The sequence below is a fragment of the Neomonachus schauinslandi genome, chromosome 9 (genome assembly GCF_002201575.2).
Source record: "Neomonachus schauinslandi chromosome 9, ASM220157v2, whole genome shotgun sequence".
Lineage (NCBI taxonomy): Eukaryota > Metazoa > Chordata > Mammalia > Carnivora > Phocidae > Neomonachus > Neomonachus schauinslandi.
Window position 1 is genome coordinate 83,340,999 of NC_058411.1, and position 20,793 is coordinate 83,361,791.

A 20,793-nucleotide genomic window follows, 5' to 3' on the forward strand; every position below is an offset into this window, starting at 1 on the left:
TTTCCTTCCTTCCTTCTTTCCTTCCTTCCTTCTTTCCTTCCTTCCTTTCTTCCTTCTTATCATTAGAAGGTAGGACTCTTGGAATCTTGTTTGACAGAGGTCAGTTTTATATTCAAGCCTCTCTTTGAATCTATGAGAAGTTTTTGCTCATTTTCACTAGGATGGGAAGATAGCAAATACTGACTTGTACCTGGCAGGAATTAGGTCCAGGAGTAGAATTATAAAATTATACAATTTGAGAGATCTGTGCATCCTTATGCCCAAAATGTCTTCTACCCACAGGATACCATATTGGAAAACCTGACACTTCCAGGCATTACGTGATTAGCATGTATTACTTTTCTCCCCACTTTCTGCTCTGTTGGGCATTGAGGAGGTATAGACAACTGGAGCATGCTGGGAAGGGCAGGCTTTTATAAGCATGTTGTTGGGGCTCTGAAAGTAATGGAGAAGCATAAAGTTACCTGGGGTATTACAGAAAGAAAAGGTACACAGAAATCTGGAGGTGAGAGGTTACAAAAACAATTTTTCATAATTGTAACTATGAAATACTAACAAGAGAAACTGTAGCATGAACAGATCTATGATAAATCTAATGGCTCAAATGATTAGCAAAGGAATAAATCATGTGGTTCTATTTATGCTTCTATCTAATGAATGATCAGTTCTTTTTTTTTTTTTTATTTGCGAGAGAGAGAATGAGAGACAGAGAGCATGAGAGGGAGGAGGGTCAGAGGGAGAAGCAGACTCCTTGCTGAGCAGGGAGCCCGATGTGGGACTCGATCCAGGGACTCCAGGATCATGATCTGAGCCGAAGGCAGTCGCTTAACCAACTGAGCCACCCAGGCGCCCTGAATGATCAGTTCTTAATTCAAGAAAGACCTTTATATCTTGATTTTATAGCTTTGTGTATGAACCTTTTGCCAGAGCCAGAGTCCTACAATGGCAAGCAAGATACTAAATTAAATTTGCAACTTTTTGTAGTAATACTTTTTATTAATAATAGTAATTAATAATTTTCTTCATGAGCATTAATAACTTTAATAAATGTTCAAAATCTTAATTAAACCTAAAACAGCCATGACAGTAGAGTTAATAATCAGACATCTAAATGCAATGCCTTTTTGTACTGAGAATCTAATATTGTTGCTTTTTGCTTTATTGATGATGATTCTACTAAAAGTGATGGTTAGCTGTGGATGTGACTAAAAAGATTTGTGTGTGACCAGCAGGCCATTCCAGATTATATGTATGTAATGGCAATTTTTGCTTTGTGTTTCTAGTGGATATTTGCAGGCTTTCTGCTGCTGGTACATGTAGCTTTTGTTTCTAAGATCCACTTAAATATTTTGAGAATACCCTTATTTTTCTACTTATTTGTTCGTTCATTCAGCACACATTTGCTGGAGTACCAACTGTCAGATCCTATTAGGTGTTAGAGATAAAAAGATAGAACAAAATCTCTGCCTTCCAAGGGTTTAGTCTAGTATATTCCTGGTTAACTAGGTTCCCTACTGGTCAGTGAGTTTACTCCATGGCAGGGTTTCTCAACCTCAGCATTTTGACATTTGGGATCAGATAATCCTTTGTTGTGAAGGGCTGTCCTGGGAAGAATTATAGTATATTTAGCAGCATCCCTGGCCCCTACCCACTAGATGCCAGTAACACTACCCATCCTCCTCAAAATTGTGACAGTCATTGCCAGGTGTTTCCTGAGGGTAAATTCAGAATGTAAACCAGACTTTATCTGTGTCACTGACAAAGAACTTGGTAAAATCAGTTTTTAAAAAATGTAATACAGGGGCGCACGGGTGGCTCAGTCGTTAAGCGGCTGCCTTCGGCTCAGGTCATGATCCCAGGGTCCTGGGATCGAGCCCCGCATTGGGCTCCCTGCTCTGCGGGAGGCCGGCTTCTCCCTCTCCCACTCCCCCTGCTTGTGGTCCTGCTCTCGCTATCTCTCTCTCTGTCAAATAAATAAATAAAAAATAAAATAAAATAAAAAATAAATAAAAAATGTAATACAAAAAAAAGTAATAAAAAGCTAGCAAATGTAATGAAAAGAAAGCAACCTAGAGTGTCACACAGTACTTATTACTTCATACGACTTTTCAAAGAGGAATACACAACGGTAGTCCTGAATAACACCTTCTAAATGTGTAGTGTTTTAGTTTGAATGTCCATGAATCTTCTCTGAGTTATGAGTTACTAAGTTACTATGTGTAGGAGAATAATTATAGTTTCTTAGGGACTTCACTAAAACTTCACTAAAATACAAAATAATTGGAAAGGGAAAGTCCATTATGAAAAATTTCAGGTTTTTTTTCTGAGTTCTGTGTCAACATTATCCTTTTCTTGTTAAGAATGAAAATATTTCATTTTCTCCAATGAGTAGCCTGGACAACTGGCCCATGTCTGGAATGTCTCCTGTGTTGTTCAGGCACACGACTTTGAATTTTGTTACTTTATTAATGGAATACAACCTGACTTAGACCTCTTCATCTCATTGCTTTTCTATATTCAAATAATGTATGAAAAACATTGTACAACCAAGAATTCATTTTAATAATCTCTTAAAGCTTGTCTTCTAGTTCGTGCTCCTCAGAGTAGAGAGACCACTTTCTCTGAAACAGCACTTCATTAGAAGTCCTGAAACCTGAGTTTCAGGTTCACCTCTGGTACTAACTAGCATTTAACCATCCATTTATCCTTTCTTGGTCTTAATTTCTTCACCTGTGATAGCTAGCTAGTTAGCTAACAATATAGATAGGCTTTTTTATCCTGTTTTCCAGATAAATATCCTGAATTCCATAAATCCACACTCTTTGTTCAAACAAACCCTTTTGTGCCCTTATTCTTACAGAATATCCACGTTTCACTTTCGGTGCTTATCAAAAGTTTTAATTCATCATGGATAATCTGTCATCAGAAGAAATTCAGCTGAGAGCCCACCAGGTTACTGATGAGGTAAACATTTTACTTCGAATAAGTAATTCTCTTTGAGTTTTCACAGTGGAAGGATGAGAGGACCTTCTTAGACGTCCATTTTGGCCTCCTCCCTGTCCCTTTATGTCTAAGAATGCATTTGCCTCAGAGTGCCATTGCCGGCCCCTTAGTTTGTCAGCTCACCAAAAACTAAGTAAGCGAAAGCAGCTTGTATGATTTTTTTTTTTTAAGATTTATTTATTTATTTATTTGAGACAGAGAGAGAGCATATGAGAGGGGAGAGGGTCAGAGGGAGAAGCAGGCTCCCTGCTGAGCAGGGAGCCCGATGCGGGACTCGATCCAGGGACTCCAGGATCATGACCTGAGCCGAAAGCAGTCGCTTAACCAACTGAGCCACTCAGGCGCCCCTGTATGATTTTTTTTTAAGTCATTGTTTAATAAACACAGTTACAACAGATACTCTAGATTTGAGGAATTGGAAACATCTGTGTAACATACCTAGCTTTCTGCTTACATTAAACTTTTATAAATACCATTAACTTTACCCTCCAAATTTTCTCTTAAGGAACAGCTGGTAGGAAGAAAATAACTAAAATTACAGTGATCAACTTTCTTTTTTTGTTTTTGTTTTAAAGAGGGGAGGGATGGCTGGGCTGGCAATTAAAAATAGAGTAGCATCATGACTATGTGATCAGATTTTTTTTTTTTGACTACATATTTTAGAATACTAAAAGCCTGTGTTTTTCCCTAGTCTCTGGAAAGTACAAGGAGAATCCTGGGTTTAGCTCTTGAGGTAAGACAGTGTTTAATCATTAAGTACAAAAATTGTATAAGAGGGATCTTGAATAGCACAAGCTGGAATTTGTGTTAAGAGTCAGAAGTATATGTTATCAGTGAGCTTTATTATTTGAAACCAGCAGTTGCTGAACTTGTCAAACCATGCACTGATGGGCCTTTTTTGTTTTTCCCATTGACACTATTAGAATATGACAGGGAAGATCAAGTCACCATGAATTTGTGACTTAATTATATGGGGGTGTTTAATATGTTAAAGTTTGTTGCTTTGGGATATTAGTTTTCTCTGTAACTCTCATCCTCTGAGAACTTAGGTTTCTAAATGATTCTCTCTTGCTCTTAGGCCTTATAGGCTTTGTTTCTGTTGCTTTTGTATTGTTTTGTAGTGCTATCAGCTTTTTTCTCTTTTAGTCTCAGGATGCAGGAATCAAGACTATCACTATGCTGGATGAACAAGGGGGTGAGTTGCAGGCATTGGCAGAAACTCTTGATTTGACGTAACGACAACAGAAAGCCCTTCCAAATCAGCCATGTCTAAAATTAAGCCTTGGGAGTGCCTTCCCTACGTAAGATAAGAGTGATACGTTTACTTCTTTTTTCTGATTTGAATTATATCATGTTCATTGCCTATTTGAGGTGGGAGCAACAATGCCCAATTATATACCAAGTATTTGTCAGGCAGCAGGACTTACTGTGTGTATTTGTCATATGTACATTAGATACTATGATATTCTAGCATCATTTTCAGAAATGAAGCTTAAGTCCTTAAATAGGTTTACATTCAGGTGAGCTTGGAAACATTCCATTTGAGTTGCCCCTGAGCAATCTGGCCTAGATTTGATTAGACTTATGATAGCTTCAAGTTTTGAACTTACTCGGAGAGAGAAATGCTGGGGATACAGTCTGGTCAAAGTACACTTAATTTGGTTTAAAGGGTGATCTCTAAATAAGCCCTCACATGCTCCTATTATACAGATCTCTTTAGAACAGATCTTCCCACAATAAGAAGCCAGGTGCCTCAGGATCAGTTTGTGAAAGATTGTTTTCATGTTGGACAGTATGTAGTACTTTCTGGCACTGATACAGTCACTGGGATGGATTACTGGTGGATTCAGAGTTAAAGTTTGCTGTTCCATAATAATAGTATCTTCTCATTGGCACTGTGAATATAACACAAAATGTCACTTCCACAACTTATTCTTAGAACAACTAAACCGCATAGAAGAAGGCATGGACCAGATAAATAAAGACATGAAAGAGGCAGAGAAGACTTTAACGGAACTCAACAAGTGCTGTGGCCTCTGCGTCTGCCCATGTAATAGGTGAGTTGAGAAATCAAGACCTTTTTATTTATTTATTTATTTATTTTTTTAAAGATTTTATTTATTTATTTGAGAGAGAATGAGAGAGAGCAAGCACATGAGAGGGGGGAGGGTCAGAGGGAGAAGCAGACTCCCCGCCGAGCAGGGAGCCCGATGCGGGACTCGATCCAGGGACTCCAGGATCATGACCTGAGCCGAAGGCAGTCGCTTAACCAACTGAGCCACCCAGGCGCCCCGAAATCAAGACCTTTTTAAAACTAAAGTGAGAACATTCCACCCTCCAGGAAGGTCAGAAGTGTAACTGGGCCTAAATAAGGAACTTTATTAGAAAAATTTAAGCTGTTTTTCCTTTGGGCAGATCAAGTTTTTCATGTAAATGGGCATGTTCACCAAAAGCCATGGCTTCCATTTGGTCAGTCCTTGGATCAAGTCCCAATTTCATTTTTTAATTATACATGAAATATAATATAGGAAATATACATCTGGATAATACAGAGCAGGATGGAATGAGTGTCTTTTCCTTTCAAACAAAGAATATTAAAAAAATACATATTCTGTGGTAGGCACATGAAGAATGGCCGAGGAAGGAAAGGACTTGGATCCTATCTTCGAAAGACTACCATGTGGTTGGATATATGAGGAAAAATGGCAGAAAAGTAGAATGTATAAATGTAATGCTAGATCATATGTCAACTGAGGATAAGGGAACAGAACTGATAAAGTTTGGTTTGGAAAAATATTACAGGAGAGAGAGCACTTGCGTTGAACTCAGTGATTAGAAGGATTTGGATGGACGTGGAAGAACTAGGGGGGCATTTCCTAATGTAAACAAATTATAGAGGAGCTTGACTTAACTGAACTGCATGATTCATATAGATGAGAAGTGAAAAATAAGACATAAGTAGGCGGGCTAAGGGGTAGATGGATTGCAGTAGAGTACATAACTGTACTAGTTAGGAACCTTTTGTAATCTAGGCCTGTGAGGTGAGGCCTTATTATTGAGATTAGAGAAAAAAGTATAAGTAAAGGAAATTTATTTTAAAGCAACTGATTGTCAAACGCAAACAAGGGAAAATCAAAGAAGTCTCTGAAAATTTGAAGTTTGTATTAAACTAGGAGATGAAAAGTCTTCAAACTTTTTGTGTATAGTGTATAAAATTATGATTGACAGAAGAGATTCATTCTTTTTGGTGACTTCATTATGAATATTTAAATTCCCTGCATACTCTTAGGTAAACCAAAGTCCATGTTGTTGACAAATTTTTTTTTTTATATTTTATTTATTTATTTGATAGAGAGAGACACAGCGAGAAAAGGAACACAAGCAGGGGGAGTGGGAGAGGGAGAAGCAGGCTTCCCGCCAAGCAGGGAGCCTGATGCGGGGCTCCATCCCAGGAGCCTGGGATCATGACCTGAGGTGAAGGCAGATGCTTAACGACGGAGCCACCCAGGCACCCCATGTTAACAAATATTTTATGTATTTCGACCATGAGAAGGTTTGGGCTGAGGCAGTTAACCATTATCTTCCCTTCTGTCTGTTATTAACAGAACAAAAACTTTGAACTTTCCCCTTAGTTGAAATGACAACATCTGGAAATTGAATGACCATCCTTACTGCTGAGAGCATTCATTTGAGAAGAGTTTCATAAACATTAGTATTTCATCTAGTTGTCTCAGCTGGTATGGTAAACCAAGAGTGGGATACAAAGGTTTACTTATTCTCAGCATTTTTACTTCTCAAGGAGTTAGGAATGGAGGAACTTTTGTTATATTGTCATACTTTTAGATAGGTGTTTTCATGTGACAGCATTCTCTGTGCCATCTCTCTACGAGAGAAAATAGAGTTAAGTTGCTTATTGGTCAACTTTGGTGTTTATTTGGAGCATAACAAGTTAAAATTTGACAGTATTCTTCCTAGTGTTGTCCACTGGCTTTCTATTCTAGGACAAATCTGTTGGCCTGTTTAGACCTGGTTGACTCTCTAAAAGTGCATATTTAAATAATGACTTTAAATTTAAATATGACTTGGGGCGCCTGGGTGGCTCAGTCTTTAAGCGTCTGCCTTCAGCTCAGGTCATGATCCCAGGGTCCTGAGATCGAGCCCCGCATCAGGCACCCTGCTCGGCAGAAAGCCTGCTTCTCCCTCTCCCACTACCACTCCCCCTGCTTGTGTTCCCTCTCTCGCTGTCTCTCTCTCTGTCAAATAAATAAATAAAATCTTTAAAAAAAATAAAAATAAAATAAATTTAAATATGACTTGTCCATCAGGGAAAAGCAGTGAATCCTAAGATGGTCTAATATCTTAGAAAGTGGGAAATGGAACTACAGAAGTATTAATTATTAGTTAAGTATTACTATTTCACTTTGTATATCCCAGCCAAGCATAGGCAGGATTTTCTGGGACACTGGTGAGAGAGAAGGTAGAGTATGGTCCTGAGGCAGCTTGTAGCCTCTCACCTCAGAAGAACCCTTTCTCAGTTGGCCCAGAGAAGGTACTTCTTAGCAGATGGAATCAGGGGGTTCCTATAAGAGAACAGTTGTTCCCTGGAGAGAAGAGAGAAACTATTCCAGTTTAAAGATGTTGTATATTAATTGCCTTCCTTGGCGTCTATCTCTTCTTTATAACATAGACTTTTTGGCCTCTATGGTATCCTTGTCCTCAGCTCTGTCTACTGTTATTCCTGCCATTGTCTTGACCTTTCTAATTTTATCTGCTAACCTGGGTTTTAGTTAGGCTTATTGTATAAATAGCCATAACATGAGCTTCTCAAAGGCAGATGCAGGATCCTATAAGGCTAGTATTAATTCTGGTAGTAATAAAAACCCAGGTCCACAATCTCTTATTCTGCCACTAGAAATCTGAAAAACTCTGAAAACCAAGGATTTAGGTTTGGGTTTTTTTTTTTCCCCATGATGAGCCACAACTCATTAATTAGGCCATAAAATGTAACATGAACTGAAGCTATTTATAATCTTTATCCCACTTAGTGTAAATGTTAATTTGTTTCACTACAGAAATAATCATGTATTTATTGATTATATGGTACTGATCAAAATGTCTCACATCCAAGGGTTTGGATGAAATTTGTGGGCCTATATGTTAATTTAGGCTCTTATTATTCTGAGCACTTTAAATTTATTCCTAACAGTAACCTTAATATGAGATAGACTCTTTTCTTATCACCATTTTACATATGGGGAAACAGAGGCACAAAGAAATGGAAGAGCTGAGATTCAAAACCAGCCAGAGTCTCAGCTTTTAACTATATAGCTACACTGCTTGACTTTGGCAGGAAAAGAATGAACCTTTTGTTGTTGCTGTTGTTAGATGTATTGCTATATAGAAAATGTCTTGAGTAGATTTGTTCTTTGAGATTTTTTTTGTTCGGTAGTATTCATTGAAGCCAGGTCAGCAAACGAAACAGACATGGAAATAGCTTTACTTAACAGAACCCTGTATTAGAAGAGAATTTTAACTTAAGCTAATTCTTTTTAAAGAACTACCAGAATTTAAACAGACTACCAGGATTAAACTTTAAAATTGTGAATAGGTGTCATTATCTTTGACAGTAACTTTGTTAAGTTGTCATTCTAATTGTTAAACTAATTAACAAGAGTTTAAAAGGAAGCAGACTTAAAATGGGAAGTCTCAGAATAGTAAACTCTCTGGTGTCCCAGTTTAACTGTTCTCAGACAAGGTATTCCTCTCTCTGAACTTGCCTCTCTTCAGTGTGTACTTACAATGTCAAATACATAGTTTGAAGACAAATTGGTATTTCTGGACCACTTACTAGAGAAGTTCAAAATTGGTACTGCAGATTTTCTACTACTCAAGTCTTATGTTATGTTGAGATGTAAAAATTCAGCTCTGATTGTTAAAATAAATGTTGAATTATATTTTAGTCAACATTTGAGTTCCCCCTCCGCCCTACTCACTGGAGATACAAAGATTAGTAAGGCGTAGCTCCGGCACTGTTTCATTTGTCATTACTCTTTTTTTTTTTTAATTTTTTTTTAAAGATTTTATTTATTTGACACAGAGAGAGAGAGAGAGCACAAGCAGGGGGAGCGGCAGGCAGAGGGAGAGGGAGAAGCAGGCTCTCCGCTGATCAGGGAGCCCGATGCGGGGCTCGATCCAGGACTCTGGGATCGTGACCTGAGCCGAAGGCAGCCGCTTAACTGACTGAGCCACCCAGGCACCCCATCATTTTTCGTTACTCTTTATTTTTTTTGTGCCTGACATGGTACCTGAGACATAGTAGGTGTTCAGTAAATACTTGTTGATTGAATATCCTTAAGAAACTTGTTGGCTGATGGGAGAGTTAGACATGTAAAGAGATTTTTTTTTTAAGTTAAATGCAAATGAGATATATAACAGAAATATCTAGGAGAAATCTGTAATCACCAAGAAAGAATGAAGAAGTTTTAGAACCTCTCCATTAGGGGCTCTGGGTCGCTCAGTCGTTAAGCGTCTGCCTTCAGCTCAGGTCATGATCCCAGGGTCCTGGGATCAAGCCTCGCCTCGGGCTCCCTGCTCAGCAGGAAGCCTGCTTCTCCCTCTCCTGCTCCCACTCCTCCTCCTTGTGTTCCCTCGCTTTGTCTCTCTCTGTCAAATAAATAAATAAAATATTAAAAACAAAAAAGAACCTCTCCATTAGTTTTTACCTTCTCTTCATACTAATTTTTATAATTTTGGGAAAGAATATCATCACCCAGACATTCTTAAGAAAAATGAAGTGTGCTCTGGTTTAAACCATTTTCCTGTTTTTCTTTTCATCTAGATTCTCAGATGTTCGTTGTTTCTATGAAACCAGGCAGGAATTTAAATGCATTATGTTTTTAGAATTCTAAACTTGCTTCTGTTCCGTTTCACTGGCATTCACTCTTTTCTGCATTTCATTCTCTCACTTAATAAATCTCTTCCTTTCTAATCTGCTTACTAAAAATGAAGATTTGACATCAGGACCCGAGCTCAGTAACTGATCAAAGGGAACTTTAAGATGCAGTCTTATGGCGCAGTTTGGGCTGTTAATCTGCTATCTAAAGGTGATGCTTCAAATGGTTTTTCTGTGCATGTGCATGGATTTTGTGAATGGTGGAGACTGTCTTTAAAATTGTGCTGTGGTGTGTAATGTAAAGTGAGTTTGTTCTGGGTGCTGTATGCCAAAAAGATGGACTTGACGAAATGTTCTTAATTTATAATGCCAGCCTTTGACTAATGGTTCTGATAACTAACTTTTTGCTAAATAACGTTTAAGATAAAAATAAAAACATCCCTGAAGTTTCTAAAGACGTTTTAATTAAGTTGATCTTTGTAGAGAATTGCTTCATCCTATTTCTGATCAAAGGTAAGGGAATTCAGGCTAAATCCACCTCTCTCCATAGGACTTCGATTTCAGCATCCTATCTTCTGTTACTCCCTGTGCCTTTCCGGTTCCAGAATCAAGATTTTTCTATTAAAGAGTTGCTTCTAGTGCTCGCTTCGGCAGCACATATACTAAAAAAAAGAGTTGCTTTAATGATTTGGATTATCCATAACTTAGGCCACTACCAAATTGGAATTAATTGCCAATCTAGTCATCTTGAATACCATTTGGAACAATAAACTTAGAATGTTACCTTATCTGGTATTTTCTTCCTTTAAATAAGGATTTTCCCTCTTAACTTGCTCTATAATTCCTACTATGTCACGTGTTAGCTTGCTTTGGTTTCATGTTGAATTAATACGGAGCTAACTAATCTTAATTTTTTATGAAAGTTAAGCCTATAGTCTGCCTACTGTTTAGTATAATGTTTGACTCCTTAATTTTGGATCTTTAAAGGAACTGTGAAGACCATGGTTAAATGTTAGAAAATTAAGCATTTGATTTTTACCCTTTGTTTCTTGACCTCCTTTTTCTTCCCTCCTGTAGCCTGATCACCCAACACACACACACACACACACACACACACACGCTCATTACATTTGGTATTTATCTGGTCCCTTTTCCTGATATGAAAGAATTATAGCTAATATTGGGCTTTCTTTTTTTTTTTTTTTTTAAAGATTTATTTATTTATTTATTTATTTGACAGAGAGAGAGATAGCCAGAGGAGGAACACAAGCAGGGAGAGTGGGAGAGGGAGAAGCAGGCTTCCCGCCGAGCAGGGAGCCCGATGTGGGACTCGATCCCAGGACCCTGGGACCATGACCTGAGCCGAAGGCAGACGCTTAACGACTGAGCCACCCAGGTGCCCCAATATTGGGCTTTCTTTTTGCTCTTTTTATTCAGTTAATATTAATGTTGACAACCAGAACTAAATAAATTGTTAAAATTACTGTGATCATATCTTCTTTAACTTTTTAAAATTTATTTATTTATTTTTTACGTAAGCTGGGCATGGAGCTTGAACTGAAGACCCTGAGATCCAGACCTGAGCTGAGATCAAGAGTCAGATGCTTAACTGACTGAGCCATCCAGGCGCCCTGTGATCATATCTTGATACTTGTTTTCTGCTTTTACAGCAGCTTCTTGAATTGATTAAGGGATATTTCAAATTCTTATTTCAAACTTGCCATTTTTGTTCTTTTGTTTCTTCAATTTTTTTTTTTTTAAGATTTTATTTATTTGAGAGAGCATGAACAGCGGGAGGGGCAGAAGGAGAAGCAGACTACCTGCTGAGCAGGGAACCCGATGTGGGACTCGCTCTCAGGACGCTGGGATCATGACCTAAGCCAAAGGCAAATGCTTAACGGACTGAGCCACCCAGATGCCCTCAAACTTGCCATTTTTGAATGAGATATTTATATAGAAAAAGGTGGTAATGGTTATTAGACCCCTCAAAACTGACAGGGTAAATCTAACTTTCCATATGGCATTCTTAATAGCAATTCTGTCACAAATTTGCTTAAGCATTTTATCATAAAGTCTAATTTCTTCTCAGAAGGGCTGTAAATTTTATTAAGCAAGAGTTCAGTCGCAGATCAGAACCATTTCTTTTCTTAATGTAGGCCAAAACAACTTGGGCCTAGTTGTCTTTTTATGTAGCCATATTCCAACTATATTCAGCTCCTGTAGATCTCAAAGCTAGGGAGTATTAATGGGCCAGAATAGTAAACATGCCATTTGGTAATCTGTGCACTTAAAGGCATGAACTGTTAAGTAAGGATCAGGTTGAGATCAAAGCCAAATAATAAAAATATTTGACAAATGCTTTTCAAAGCCATTTATATCTATTATCTATTTCACAGTTCTGTGAACTATTAATATTAGTACAGTATCGTCGTTTTATCTTAGTTTTACATATAAGGATGTATATGGATGTATAAGGATCCTTCAATCTGAGTCGAAGGCAGATATTTAACCGACCGAGCCACCCAGGTGTCCCCGAAGGGTCTTAAATGCTTTAAAGGTAGTATTTCCCAAACCTGACTGAGCCAGATAATGGAAGTTTGCTTAAGGTTCTACAGCAATAGAATGACAGGTCTAGGATTGGGATTCAGGTCAATATATTACAATTTTGTAGCCTTTTAAAAAAAGAAAAATTCTTGATGTGTACTTTTGCTTTGTCCAGATTAATTCTCAGTGTCCCAATATATAGAAATACTAAGGTAGACTACTGGAGTAACTAAAATACTCTTTCTACAAGGGATTGGCAGTCCCTTAGACAGTGTTTCTTTTCCCTGGCTGGGAAGCTATATGAGTTTTTGAATTTAAATAAAACAATAATAATAAAAGATTCCCAGGCTCTACCCCATACCTACTAAAACAAAATTTTTAGCATGTAACTTATGCATCTCTGTGTTCAAAGGCTTCCAGGTTGCCTTGTGTTCAGTCAGGTTTGGGAAATATTGCCTTTAAAGCATTCAAGACGCTTTGGGGATGCCTGGGTGGCTCAGTCGGTTAAGCATCTGCTTTCGGCTCGGGTCATGATCTCATGGTCCTGGGATTGAGTCCTGCATTGGGCTCCTTGCTCAGCGGGGAGCCTGCTTCTCCCTCTGCCTGCCACGCTCCCTTGCTTCTGCGATCTCTCTCTTTCTCTGACAAATAAATAAAATCTTAAAAAAAAAAAAATAAAGCATTTAAGACCCTTTGAAGGAAGACAAACAAGATTAAAACCATTATCATCATCATTATTATTAGATGGGCAGCTACTTGACAATTCCTTAAAAACAGGTAACTTTCAAGGGTATTCCACCTTGTGGGACAAACTCCATCCAGGTTGATGGCAAGTGGCAGGGTAAACTGGAAGGCATTACCTAGAGTGCACATGCTGAAAAAGACATGGAGGAGTCATGTGGATGAAGATACAAAATGAGCACCATTTAAAAATCACCTCCTCAGAGGCGCCTGGGTGGCTCAGTCGTTAAGCGTCTGCCTTCGGCTCAGGTCATGATCTCAGGGTCCTGGGATTGAGCCCCGCATCGGGCTCCCTGCTCAGCAGGAAGCCTGCTTCTCCCTCTCCCCATGCTTGTGTTCCCTCTCTCACTGTGTCTCTCTCTGTCAAATAAATAAATAAAATCTTTAAAAAAAAAATCACCTCTTCATAAACGTGGAGAATATGTCATAACTGCATGAGAAAAATGCAGTTTTTTTCCCCCAACTCATTTGAAAGTAAACATGACAACCCAATGCAAAGCTGTAGAAGGAAAAATTCAGTGTCAGCTTTTTATTCCTTTTCCCCTTAATATTAGAAGAACATCTTCTAGGATCCAGTTCTCTTAAAGGGAGAAGGATTTGATAACCATTCTGATTCTTTGTTTATAACACAGACCATGATTTAATTGGAACTCATTCATAATATCATGTTAAAACAATTCATTTGCATCCTAATCCCCTTGTATCTAATTATGGAAGGAAGAATTCTCAAAAACTTAAAGGAATTTCAAATCTTTTAAGGTTGAGAAGGATGTTGGAGCATGTATATATTCCTTGATAGACCAGGAGCTGGCAGGTCCTGTCCCAGTCTACTCTTTATGTACTATGACTCTCAGAAACATAATATCATTCATATAGTGACTTTTGAATTCCAGCCCTCACTCTTTCACTTGTTCTACAATCTGACATCCCAATAAAAGCTGCACTTGTCTTATATTACTTCTATTACTACATCTGGTTATTCACTTTCTGATAAACTTACGTGCTGTTTACTAGGTATTCCTCTGCTTTAGAATTTTGTCTGAGAACTTACCTTATTAAAAAAGAATACATGTAAATGGGTTTCACCAACCCACTAACTAACAGATAATTATATATAAATATTCGTTTAGAAAAGGTATATCCCACTTTGTTCCAGGACAGATTTAACATGGCTTGTTAATAAATTGATTAATTAATTAAACATAGTAGCACAAGTAGGAAGCTGTGAGAACTTAAAGTGGAACCAAGAAAGGCACTTTGATTAGCTTTTCAGTGTTCATAGATATATTTACCTTTTCAGTACCTCTTATAAAAAAAGTAGTAGCACCCTTTCTGTAGCATTAATGATTAAGGTTTAAGAGCCGATTCTAGGTTTGCCAAAAAGGAATCCTTAAGTCTATTAAGGAAAGAACTACCATTTCATAAAAATCTGCTCTGTTTTTGCAGTTTTGAGACTTCCTTGTTAACATTATGTGGAATACATCACAGACCAATATTATAGCTATATACTCCTTTTTGTTTATAGAAAAGTAAAAATTAAAATTGTGTGAGTGAAAATTGTACCTAGCCAAATAATCAGTAAAAAAGTTTTGTGTTATTTTTTTGTAACAGTCATTTAAAAGTCACTTTACAAGGCTTTTTTCCTTGCCATTATTACCAGTTTGAGTAGTAAATCCCTAGATAAAATTCTGGCTTTGACTATATCAGTTACATCTAAAGTATATACTTTTATTTTTAAGAGGCCTGGATTTAGGATCATCTTTTTTTAAAGGAGGAAAAGTAAAATCTTAAATGAAAAAGCCCTAAATCAAAGGCTTTGTAACTGGTACCAGTGTGGTCAAGATGGTTATCATTGACTGTTCAATTTGGAAATAATTCATGCCTTTCTTTCATGATTTTTTTTTAATTTAATGCAAAATTCTAACTTTAAAAAACTGAATCAGCTGGATCTACTCTGGTTCAAATAAGTGGGCACCTGGGGTCTGAGTATTGCCCACTCAGCCTTCTTTCTCTTCCATCCCTCATCAACTTGTGAGATCCCTCCACGGAACGCCAGAACACCTTTCCTAAGGAATTTTTTGGTCCTGGTATCCCCTATTTTCTTTTCTGAAGCCTGTCAAAGGCTAGGGGAACCTGAAAAGTCAAATAATTTGCTACTTGCTAACTGCTTAGTGAACATTTTGTGGAAATAGTTGAACCTTTAAAAAAGTGTTTAATGTCAGTGGGCTTACACAATTCATCTGTTTCATATACCGTATTGTAGCGGAGCGTAGTAGAGCTAATGTGGATCTAGCTGTAGGTAGCTTTTGTGCTAAGGGCGCTAGAGTCGTCCTGAAGGTAAAAAACACTAATAATTACACTTCTTCCCCTCCTGCTTTTCCGTATCTCTCTACACTCCTGACTTATACAGGACAAAGAACTTTGAGTCTGGTAAGGCCTACAAGGCAACATGGGGTGATGGTGGAGACAACTCTCCTAGCAGTGTCGTATCTAAGCAGCCAGGCCGAGTGACCAACGGTCAGCCTCAACCACCAGCCACTGGAGCAGCTAGCGGTGGCTACATTAAACGGTATGCCGGCTCCTGATGCTCTTTATCCCTTTCCTAAATGAATGGCTCACTCAGGAGGATGGGGGGTGTTGTACATGAGCCCTAATTCATCAGTTAGAAACAGTGTTTATTCCATTTGAAAAATGCATTTTATAATCTGCCTTCTGAAAAAATGTTGACTGTGGTACTTGACTTTCATTGATGGATTAACTTTTCTTTATGTTTTTCAGTACTTTCAAAATTACCCAAGTAAGCATATTTTACTTCTATAAATAGGAGAATGTGTTTTAAAATGTATCATGCAGGAGCACCTGGGTGGCTCTGTCAGTTAGGTGTCAGACTCTTGATCTCAGCTTAGGTTTTGATCTCAGGGTTGTGAGTTCAAGCCCCATGTTGGGCTCCATGCTGGGTGTGGAGCCCTACTTAAAAAAAAAAAAAATGTTCATCTGCAGATAGCGGTTGGCCAGATCCCTATAAAGATAATGGTAAAGGGTCAGATAGTAAATATTCCAGACTTTGCAGGCCGGTGACCATTGCAGCTACTCAACTCTGTTGTTGTAGGGTGAAAGCAGCCATAAACAATATGTAAGCAAATAATAAGTGTGGCTGTATTTGAATAAAACCTTATTTACAGAATCAGGTGGTGGTGTCGCACACTGAAATAAAGTTCTCAGACACCAATCTGCGTGGCCATGCAGGGCTGCCTCTGCAAGGGAGAGCAGCAGCTGCTGAATCCTGCACATAGCTTTTATTTTGTTTTTTTATCAGAAAAGCAAGGACAGATGCTTCCGAGCATGGGAAAGGAGTACAAAGGGATGGCAAATATCTTGAAGCAGGCTTGCATTTTCCCCTACACGTAGGCATGCAGGGAGTCAGTCATGGGATAAGGGAGGAGTGGGATGTTTGAGCTGGCAATCGCCAGGTACAGAAAGCGGGGACGGAGGGTTACATTCTTTCATAGCTCCTAACTTACGCCCTGCTCCTGGGGATCATGGGGTCCTGCTCCTACCGGGCCCCTGTGTTCAAAAGCCGAGAACAGGAATGCTGCTGATGTTTCAGCTGCTTCCACACTCACTCCTTAGGGTTTATAATATATTTTCTAAGAATAACTCCATAAGGTGGCAGGCCAGCTTTGACCTTTGGGCCAGAGTTTTGCAACCTGTTTTATAGCAGTGGTTCTTTAGACTTAGTGTGCATGAGTCACCTGGGGGTTTATTAAAACATAGAATCCTGGGATCCACTTCCAGTTTGATTCAGTAGATCTGTAGTAGAGTGTGAGAATTTGCATGTTTTCATGTCTCGTAAGTTCCCAGGTGACGCTGTGATCACTCGTTGAGAACCATTGTTCTAGAGTTGTTTCTTCTCCTACATGGCTTTAAGACATTGCGTTCTCTTGGTCAGTCTTTCAATTTTTACTACAGAATGTTTTCCGAGAATGGTAACCTACCTTCCCATGGGTCTAACGCTTGCTGAGGTCATTTTGGTTACTTATTTTTATGAAAACTAAATCCAGATTTAGTCCATTTTTATAATTCACCAAAAAGTACTGAATTAACTGTCTTTTTGTGATAGTATAACTAACGATGCCAGAGAGGATGAGATGGAAGAGAACCTGACTCAAGTGGGCAGTATCCTAGGAAACCTAAAGAACATGGCCCTAGACATGGGCAATGAGATCGAGGCTCAAAATCGACGAATAGACCGGATCACAGAAAAGGTAAATGCTCCTTCATGCCATAGGAATTTGAGACACTTTAGTAATGGACATCTGTGCTTGATACTTGGGGTGGGGGGGGGCAATAAGAGAAGATCCTGTCCTCACAGGTCTTACAGTTTTGATGAGATGGGATTTCTAACACATTGAAAAATTATAGGCAGGTCCTCCTATCTCTTGTTCATGGCAGTTGGTTCATTTTGAAACCAAGACCTTAGAATGAAGTGGTTTTATTTAAAATTTCACACACGAAGCTTAGAGTCTACTCTAACCTTTGGGAGGGCTATATTTTTTTCCCCCTGAGTGAATGAGTTAGCTTTTGGAGTTTTATTTTGTTACTAACAAATTAGTAAGTTCCTAAATCCTCATCTCATGAGTCATTAAGTGAAAATCAGTTCTGCAGAATAGTTCTTGTGGAGTGGACACAGAAAACAGGGTCCTATGGGTAAAGATAAGATGGAATTGCTATTTTTTTTCTTCACATGATATAAAAGATACTGAAAATGAAGTTGTATTCAGTGTTTGGATGTGCCATGGCTAAAAGCCGTTCTTGTTATTGTTATTTCATTAAAAATCTCAGGGTCCCTTAAAGGATGGGGTGAGGTTTTAAGCTTAGTTCTATTGAGTCACTTAATGGTGGATTTCATGGAGGCAAACAGTGGTTCAGAAGATGCTTTCAAAGCTGTCCTGTGGTCAGATATTGATGTGGATGATAATACATCTGTTACAAAAATCTTGGGGAAGGTTCTTTTAGTCTCTCTGGGTTAGACCTAGAGTAGTCTCAGGTAAGATTCTATGATTCAGTTCAGGGGACTCCCACAATGTCCTCCTCTATAGCAGAAAGCATTCTTAATTTCATTGCATTGAAAATGGCATTGATTATAAGATGCATCCCAGTTAAACTATGAGAAAATGTTACAGAATTCATGAAATACTGGCAAGTTCTTCTGCTAAACCTTCTGTTAAACCTTTATATTCCCGGTTTTCCCAAATGAATTTCATGTTCTCTCTCTTCTTGCCCGGAATGAGTTTTGTAATGTGACTATATGTTTCCTGAATTTTCTCAGTGTGTCATTTACTCCAGGTGTATGAAATTCAACATAATGCTGGTACCTTTTTCTTTTTTTCAGGCTGACACCAACAAAGATCGTATTGATGTTGCCAATGCCAGAGCAAAGAAACTCATTGACAGCTAAAGCTGCTGCTGTACTTCTTTATCGTGTATTCACTTCTCTAGCTCCTCCTTCAAAGTCATTATCTTTTCAGAGTTTGACGTTTTGGTTCCACGCTCTTCTAAATCAGGAGATAATGTGCAAGAAGGCCAGGAGTACAGACCCCCTATTCTTTTACGTTCTCTTTCCCTTGAGGGTACACTACTGCTCAGCCTTCCTTCTAGTACCTTTTTTTTTTCTCGGTCCATAGTCTTAGATTGGTTTTTGTACATCATATATAGTGTTATTTTTCATCCTCCTCATTTACTTTACCAGGTTCTTTTGCTTTCAAGATTTGGAAGCATTGCCAAAGACAGCCATGAAGAAGGAAGCTGGAGGCAGGGGGCGCACAAGGAGGAGAGGCTAGAGAGAAGAGGTTGTTACCGCAGTAAAACCTGCAGGCCACAAAGCAAAAGTTGCATAGCCAGAGTAAAGATCTAGTTGGGTTTCATTTTTCATTTAAGTTGCAGTTATTGCCAATTTAAGCTAATACTTGGTTTTGGAGCTTTTATACACAATATTTTTGTTAATCATCACAACTTGGCAACCTCGGCTCCAAAAAAATAGAATGACTTTTCTCAAAGTGGGCTTAGCTTCTGAACATTTGGTGATTTGTGTATGTACATAGACAGTGATCCCATTTCATTCTGCACCATACAGGAACACTTTGTATAAATGAATGACTTTTCATTTTCATATTATTAGTAGTATTTTGGTCCCATTGCATGCCTATTAACCTCTTAAATTTGTCATTAGTCTTTGAAGAAAAAAATATGTAAATATGTATGTGTAACATGAGCATTTCTCTCTAAAGCAGGGCTTAAAATTTTTTGGAAAAGTTTGACAAAGTATATTACGTGAATTCAGATTTACCTCAATGTCAAGAATTATGTTTAGATGGGGAAAAAGAAACTTGTTTTGATCTCAGGTAGAAAAATAGATTGCTTTGAGTTTTTTGTAGCTTTAGACCTTAAAACTAGAATTTATTCTGTTTAACTAAAAGTGATTTGGAAAATTATGCCTTTGGTTTAATTATTGATGATTGCACTATCATTCAATTAGCCTTGTAGATTGAATTATGTCCAGAATCACGTTTATTTAGATCCTGAACAGTGTTATAAGAATCTGATTGGTATTTGTCACCTTTATTTAAGAACTAGTGTCTGCACACTTCAAAGCTATTAATGTGGATTGGTTTGACCGATAACCACTGCTTGCTCTTTACAATTAAATTTTATAACTAACTGGTGGAATTGTTCTTTCAAATAGGTAATGTGTTTCTGTGACTATTTGGGAAGGGTTGGGGGCAATAATTTCATCAGCTCTTAAATTGAATAAAGCAAAGGTCCATAAATCAAGAAGCACTCTGATGGAAAGCTGCCTTCAGCACCTTTCCCATTTTTTATCGGAAGTACTGATAGGACTTTTCTTCCTACGATTTGTCATGAGGTTCATTGTAATTATTATTAGTCTCTTACTCATTTGAGCTTTAATACACTAATGATTGAAAGGATGTTTATGCACTAGAACTACAACCCACTTACTGAAGATACTGTTAACATGAGGACTTTCATAGGCCTTAGTGGAAAATATTTAGAGTGAGATTCAATCAGGCCCTCTGGAATAGAAATGCTGCATGCCAAAAGGAGTAGTTTGGTAGGTGGTGGTAAATGTGTAAAGAGAGAAAGTACAAAACATTGGGGATTGTGCTATACCTAAATGCCCTTGCTTAGAACATTAAAAAAAATTTTTATCTTATGGCTAAAGGTAATAGTTCTGAGGATACCAAAATGCTGCCCCCACATTATAATTGGTTAGAAGTATAAGCTAAGGCACTCAACTATCTGCATTTACACTCTTCCACTTGCTAACTGAGACTGTAAGCCCATTTCTGTGCCTCAGTTTTCTTGTCTGTAAATGGGGATTAATAATTCCTCCTCCATAGAGTTGTCACGAAAAGTCAGTGTGGTGATGCCATGTAAAGAACTGAGAGCAGCACCCAATAAATGTAAGAGCTTAATAAATTATAGTTGCTATTCTTTCTTGGGTGGAGCTTTTTGGGTCAAGAATCCATTTGTGAATCTGATGAAAGACAACATAGCCTATCTCCCCAGAGAAATAGATACTAACACAAACATGA

General features: G+C 38.1%; 1 protein-coding gene across 1 annotated transcript in view; it reads left to right on the forward strand.

Annotated features, from left to right (window-relative positions):
• The window catches only part of SNAP23 (synaptosome associated protein 23), a 36,528-nt gene extending 16,631 nt beyond the window's left edge, over window positions 1–19,897 (forward strand). The window contains exons 2-8 of the mRNA XM_021695355.1: window positions 2,861–2,964; window positions 3,695–3,736; window positions 4,150–4,198; window positions 4,943–5,060; window positions 15,591–15,749; window positions 17,301–17,445; window positions 18,573–19,897. Coding sequence (XP_021551030.1) covers window positions 2,908–2,964; window positions 3,695–3,736; window positions 4,150–4,198; window positions 4,943–5,060; window positions 15,591–15,749; window positions 17,301–17,445; window positions 18,573–18,638 — 636 coding nt within the window. The 5' untranslated portion in view covers window positions 2,861–2,907 and the 3' untranslated portion in view covers window positions 18,639–19,897. The remainder of the gene's footprint in view (window positions 1–2,860; window positions 2,965–3,694; window positions 3,737–4,149; window positions 4,199–4,942; window positions 5,061–15,590; window positions 15,750–17,300; window positions 17,446–18,572) is intronic.
• The last annotated feature ends 896 nt before the right edge of the window (window positions 19,898–20,793 follow it).